The sequence below is a fragment of the Gekko japonicus genome, unplaced genomic scaffold (genome assembly GCF_001447785.1).
Source record: "Gekko japonicus isolate JY-2015 unplaced genomic scaffold, Gekko_japonicus_V1.1 scaffold298, whole genome shotgun sequence".
Lineage (NCBI taxonomy): Eukaryota > Metazoa > Chordata > Lepidosauria > Squamata > Gekkonidae > Gekko > Gekko japonicus.
This window is the reverse complement of record NW_015163615.1, coordinates 645,586-652,473: the sequence shown is the minus strand read 5'-3', so window position 1 is coordinate 652,473 and position 6,888 is coordinate 645,586. Positions and strand designations below refer to the sequence as shown.

At 49.9% G+C, this 6,888-nt stretch overlaps 1 protein-coding gene across 3 annotated transcripts in view; it reads right to left on the bottom strand.

Moving 5' to 3' along the window:
• Window positions 1–1,297: 1,297 nt before the first annotated feature.
• Window positions 1,298–6,888, bottom strand: part of FAM212A (family with sequence similarity 212 member A) — a 6,811-nt gene continuing 1,220 nt past the window's right edge. For 2 of the 3 annotated variants that reach the window (XM_015407395.1, XM_015407396.1), the window contains exon 2: window positions 1,298–2,167. In XM_015407395.1, coding sequence (XP_015262881.1) covers window positions 1,298–2,167 — 870 coding nt within the window. Of the gene's footprint in view, window positions 2,168–2,600; window positions 2,645–6,888 lie in introns of those variants that run through there. The other variant, XM_015407398.1, reaches the window with a different exon arrangement.

Sequence of the window (6,888 nt, the reverse complement as noted above, 5' to 3'; positions counted from 1 at the left end):
GTTTCAGTACACTGTTAAACTGAAAAAAGCACTCCATTTTAGTTGGTTCCATAAAGGATATAATCTTATCTTCACATTTTTTGAGGGCCAACACAACAATGATTCTCTATATCAAATTCCTCCAGAGGTGAGTCTCCCATATTCCAGGCTTCATGTCTTCCACTAATGGAAAGGAACTATACTGATACTTGCTAAACTGACCTATAGCTTTGTTAGGGGAACAGAGGGTTCTTATACGCTGCTTTTCTCTACCTTATGGAGTCTCAAAGCAGCTTACAGCCACCTTTCCCCCCTTCTTCCCACAACAGGCACCTTGTGCGGTAGGTGGAGCTGAGAGAGTTCTGAGACCTGTGACTGGCCCAAGGTCACCCAGCAGGCTTCATGTGGAGGAGTGGGGCATTAAACCCAGTTCTCCAGGTTATAGTCCACCACTCTTAACCACTACACCATGCTGGCAAGGGGAAGGTAAACCATGTCAAGAAATCAGAACATGGAATATTCACAATTCTTGAGATGAAAGTTCCTAGTTCCCTGTGAGTTTATTTGTGTTATACACTGTATGGACAATAACTGATGCATTTACTTAAAACTGAATCAATCAGAATGCAACTAAACAGCGATTTGGGGCAAAAATGGCTTGGATCCACTTTAGCGTTTCTGTGGATAGGAGGATTTCTACCTGTGAAGCACACCTTTCTCACCTCTCACCTCACACTGCAACTCAAAATGGCCCATGAAATGCTGCCTGGGCAAGGAAGTCATTTTCTGCAGACAGAAATGCTGTAGCAAAGCAAGGTAAAGGTAAAGGTTCCCTTGCTCGAAAGCCAGTCGAATCTGACTCTAGGGTTGCGGTGCTCATCTCTGTTTCAAAGCCGAAGAGCCAGCGCTATCCGAAGATGTTTCCGTGGTCATTTGGCCGGCATGACTAAACACCAAGGCGCACGGAACGCTGTTAACTTCCCACTGAAGTGGTACCTATTTATCTACTTGCAATTTCTTGCTTTCGGACTGCTAGGTTGGCAGGAGCTGGAACTAGAGATGGGAGCTCACTCCGCCATGCGGCAACTCAGGTCTCGAACTGCTGAACTACCGACCTTCCACAGCCTGCAGTTCAGCATCTTAACCACTTGAGCCACCACAGCTCCGTAGCAAAGCAAAGCCAATAACATAAAGCGGCATGACAACTTACCCACACACACATACCAGAGATACAACATAGGAAAAAAAGACATTTATTTACAAAACCTGTAAAAATAATATATGTTTAGAAAAAGATCATTAAGAAACCCCAACAAGGCTAGATATATCCAATCACATCATTGCAAATGATCGGTTGCCGACTTCGGCAGTTCATGAGGGCAGCAAAGCTGTTACAGTCTGTAGAAAGCTCACTGATGTTGGCGTGGGACTGATGGAAGTAGGGTAGCGTTGGCCGTGCACCCAGTCCCACAGGGCAGGAAAAACGCTTTGTGCCATCAGTGTCCTGCTTGTTACGCTCTGTGCGTGAGATGCCAGCTAGTCTCCGGCGCACATTGCCAGAAAGGTTGAGCAGGAAACCGTGGGGCTTGGCTAGCCAGCGCTGCAGCCGCCCACGTTCCCCACTCTCCTCAGGCAGGTCCATCCAGTTCTCAACCAAGTCAGCGAAGCAGTTGTCCCCCAGCACCAGGGGTTGCCGGTTGCGGCTCTGTGACAGAAGGGACACTGTCCAGTCACCTGCGTCTGCAGGTTCAACTTCCCGCCACCGCTCCAGGCAGGCATCAGAAGCGGATTTGGGCCGAGGCCTCCTGGCAGGTGCTCGGCGACGCAAGAAGCCCCCTGAGGAAAGCTTACTGGCTCGCAATGGTGGGGGGCCCTCCTCATCCCGCCAGCTGCTCCCTGACACTTCAGAGTAACCCGAATCAAACTCCAGGCTCCGCTCACTGCTGGGGGGAGAGCAGGCCATCTCCTCTTCCACTGCCACCTCCAGGCAACATGCAGAGTCTGCTTCCGAAATGGCCGATACCCTCTGACTGGTGCACTGCTTTGGGGAAGGCATGGCAGGGAGTGGCCTTATTTCCTCAGGATCCAGCTGGAGGTCTCGGTCATGGGCCCTTTTCAGATCATGGAGAGTCCGCATCATGCACTGCATCTGGCCCCGCAGCACTTCACTTGACTCCTTCATGCACAGCTGTGGAGGAGAAGACAGACACTTTCAGCTTCCCATCACAATCATTCCAACAATGTTGCCCAATAAAGTGTACAAGGTTCAGCTCACGACACACTGAAAGCATAAAACATTACCAGAAAACTACAGTCTTCAAAAATACTTAGCCCAAACATGCCTATTCCGGAACTAATCCTGCCAGTTCAATGTAGAAAGTCCACATCAAGCAGTTTCGTGGATCATGAGCTCAGACAACACAAAAAAGACAGCAAACAAGAGACAACTGACTCGACTGAAGCGAGCTCCTGACCTCATGTGACTCAGGTCTCCTTAGTCAAAAAGCAGAATTGCTTTTGTTTGTTTCCACTCCCCTTACCCACACATCTCCTCTCGTTCCCCATTGCATTCACATAGCCCATTTGTGTGCCACCCACATTCCCTCTATCACACAGCTCACCCTGCCCAGGTGCTAAGCATCTACCCAGCATATGTAAGTACTTCCAAAGTGTGCTGAATGCTCAAAGGCTCCCTGTGGTTTCTAGCTCAGATTATGCCTTGATCTGCGAGGGGCACCAATCTGATTTATCCTAGGTACAGAACTGGGAGCCAGAGCCGCACGCGCAGGCCCTCGCCCTGTCTCGTCTTGGCAAGCCCCCAGCCCTGAGGCAGAGCTTTTCGGTAGCATCTGCACGTTCCAGGCCCATCCCAGGCTCTACAAGCAGCAGCATGTTACAGTGAGCGAGCAGCCCCACCCAGTAGAAGATGACACAGCGGGTGTGAGAGTCTCCAGGAATTACACAAACAGTCCCCCCAGCATGCAAGGAGAGAAAGCCAGGAGATAAGGACACAGCCATTGGCGGAGGCAGTGTGTTGGGGGCTGGGGGGGGGAATCAGCTGCAGCACAGAGAAGGTGAGGTTCACTTGCGAGCAAATTACTTTCAGATTCTGTACCCTTTCCCCCTGAATCACCTGGAGGCCTCTCAGTTGTTGTTGCTATTGCGTGGGAAGGCAGGACATCTGAGCAAGTCAAAATGATGCAAACTGCCTCTTCTTGTAAGAAACCTCAAAGTACAGCTAGGAAAGGGGCACAAAAGGCTCAGTTCCAGAGCCAGACCAACATGGAAACATCCTGAGCAGAGGCATAGATCTTCCATGTGCTAAGGAAAATATAGGCCAAAGCTGAGGAGACCCTACCATAAAGACATAAAAAGAGAAGGAAATGTGAAAGAGGGTGTAATGTATCCAGTCCAGACAAGTCCAGAGACAAACGTCGAGCTTCGCTCCAAGAGACAATGGACTATGCGGATCCTAGCCCGCTCCGATCAGGGGGCTAGGTTCCCGTCCGAGAGCCTACGGGACTCTCGGCCACTGTAAATAACCTATAGGGAAGTAGGGGTGTGTTTTGGGTGGCAGTTTCTCGGGGGATATAAGCCAGCCTGCGAGCCGGCCAAAGTTGTCTTGTTCCGGATAGAATAAAGTACGCTTTGCTGAAATCACTCTCCGTTTGCGTACTTTTCAGAGGGCTAGCAAAGAGGGTGGGAAATGTCAAGAACTCTAACATTTCCCAATTTACAAACTGGTCTCAGCCATTCCTAAGTGAGGTATAGCCAGGGGTCCAAGCACTGTGACCAAATTCCTAGTATTCTTCCACCCCAGGCCCACTTCCTGTTATTTTCTAAAATATCTGCAATTCAGCTGTGCCATAGGCTGTTGCTTTTCCAGGCAGACTTGTGAACACCGAGACACAATTATTCCTTTAGCTGGTCTGGGGGCACAGTTCACAGTCATCCACCAGTGGCTGGCTGCAAACCTGGAACTCATCAAATGTCTGCTTTTGATTATGCTTCAATCACAATTCCTGGGCAGTCATAAAAAGTCTCTAGATCATTTCTCCCCTCCTCCAACATCTGCGTGCTTCCAGTCGAGGAAAAATCCAAGCTCCTTTCCTAGTCACAGCAACCTCCTTTACACCCCAGCTGTGAGTCAGCCATTGATGTGATTTTTTAAAAAACAGAGAACAACTCCATCTGAAGATTTACACAGGTCAGGAAGTGCTGTAGCTTTAGCACAGAGTTATTCTGGACTAACAGTAGATAAGCATGTGGAATATGACTCAGTCTCTCCCCAAGACTTGAATTCCATTGTCACAGTAAGCCACCTCAAAGATCATGTTGCAGCAAGCCAGAGAACGGATTGCTCCAAAAACCATGTGCTCAAAGAGAGGAGTTTCTGCTGGCTGTGAATCAGGCCCATCAATTGAAACTGTTGGTAGAACTCTGGACTTGGGGATCGTCAATATTGCTCTCCACTCTGCATCCCTGATCCCCTACACCTCGAGTTCGGCACATGCCTCCTTTCCTCACGATACTTTATTTCTTTATCTGAACACAAGACAGGTGGGGATTGCATCCAGACCCAACAGAGTGACAAACTGAGAATGTTGGCTGAAATGGTTAACAGGAATGGTTAACCTAGTAGCAGGGGCGCCAGATGCCCTTGCAAAAGCTGACATCCAGTTGCCCTGGGCTGGACAGGTCAGGGAAGAAGAATTACAGAGAGAAACAACAAGGTGATCCCCTGAGCAGCTGGACTGAGAAGTCCCTCATGTTCATGGGCCCTAGACACCAGGGAAGACCATCAATAAATTGTCCCCTGGGTCATTCATGCAGACTGAGGTAGTATCCAGGGGTCATTTCCTGCAGGAGCGCACAGGAGCGAAGCTCCGGTAGTAAGGAGCCCAGGGGGTGGGCACATGCAACAAGCCCCACCCTCTGCTCCCAGCAGCCCTCAGTTGGGCCACGAGGTGCAAGAAGCAGCCAGGTAAGTTGCAGAGCCCTCCCCCCGGCCCGCCATCCCCCCCAATAGCTAGCAATCCAAAACAGTCCAGTGGAGCCTGAGCGGTGGGTGTTGCCTTCTGACACAATTCTGGTGATGTCAGGGGGTGGGGCATATGCAAATAAGTTATGCTAATAAGTTATGCTAATGAGCTCATGAGCCTCTTTTTCTACGAAATGACCCCTGTTAGTATCAGCTCCACGCTGATGGCTCCACTGCATCTGATGGCTCTAGGCCACCTCCAAGCAACCAGCTGCTCAGAACAGTCTTGGAAGTCAAGTTTGGAAAAGAACCCTGCAAAACATTTAATTCTTGCAGCAGCAGCTCAAGAAGGAGTAAGATTTCCAAACTCAGCTCCAACTATTTCAGTCCCCAAGTTGCTGCCACCCACACCCATTCACAGATTAGAGCACTGGCAAAGCATGAAGGCATTTAAAAGGAAAGCGCTACTCCACTGCACACAGACACAGAATAGAAGGGAAAGCTTGAGTACATGAAGAGCCTCTCTCTTCATCACAACCTATTATAGATAACCCTTTTCATTCATGCATGCTGGGGAGACCATTTACATCCTTCACCTTGCCTGTTCCAAACTACTCCGGAGAGTTACTGGGCCGGTTACCACACATGCCTAGTAGCCTTGTTTTCAAAAGGGTTTAATGGCAGTGTTTTTGTTGTTGTTTTAAAGTGGCAGTACTCATATATAAGGCTGAACCTATTTCCACCAGTCCAGGAGGAACCTCTGGCTTGCTGGTAAGGTAACTCTGTGTTATGCCTACCAAGATCTTGCCACTGTATGAAAAGACTTTTAATGTCTTCCCTGTAGCCTCCAGAGAAGCTCCTCACCTTCTAAGAGCACGAGGTCCAAGAGACTAAGGGGTGGTCTCAGCCATGGGGCAGTGGGGGCACAGTATCCACACATGGCCCCACCCCTCAATGGAGAGGGAAAGAAAAGGAAGAGCAGGTGGGCTTGCACCCACCGTCTCTGGCACTTGGGTAGCCTGCTCACTCAGCAGTTGGCATGTGCATGTGCCCAAGCCAGGGCTTGGGCACAGGCTGGCTCAGCAGGGATTCTGGGGGCCCATCCTGAACTTTTGCCCCATGCCACAGAATCATTTAGACTGCAGAGGAAACAGTAGGTAAGATCAAATCACCCAAAATTTCTGTCCCATAAACTGTTCTAGCAAAAACTAGTGCACAGTCTCAGGATCACAGGGACAAGTCAAACTGCGTGGTCACCTTACACAGAATACTCAGAAACTAAGATGGAATAGGAAGTGTAACCCTGCTCCTTTTGGATGGTACCAGAAACCATGAAGATCCAGAGTGGAGCATCTCACCTAGACAGCATCTCACCCTATGAAGTGAAGCAAGCCCTATGCTTCACTCCCTTTCTCCAAGTCCTCAGTGGTACCCTATGGGGAAAAGGGTGCTTGAAATGCTCTAACTCAGCAGGCTCGTAGCCAGGATTTTTTAAAGTCAGGGGGCATTAACATTTCTTAGGGGGCACTGGCTAATCGAATTAAAGGAATACCTTCCCTGCACCTGCCGCTGCTTGGGGGCCCTGGGCTGGATGGGAAGTCGTGGGGCCTTGCCAGTAAGCCAGGGGGCCTAGCCCCGAGATGCCCCACTGTAGCTAGGGGCCTGTAACCAGGAATCTTCACAACGGACAGTCACAGGGTGCTGAATGGGAACGGCCCCCTGTCTTTCTGGCCCCTGATATTAAAGGAAAGCTGGGTCAGGCTATTCCACAGTTCTGGGGCGTTCTGGGACTCTCCTGGTTATAGGGAAATGCAACACAGTAGCGTCCGTGCGGGAGCCAACCTAGCTTACCGAGTGCTCTGTGTGAGAGGAAGAGACACCAGGGCATAGAGAAGACTGAAAACAAACCGCGGACCTCTAACGGCGGG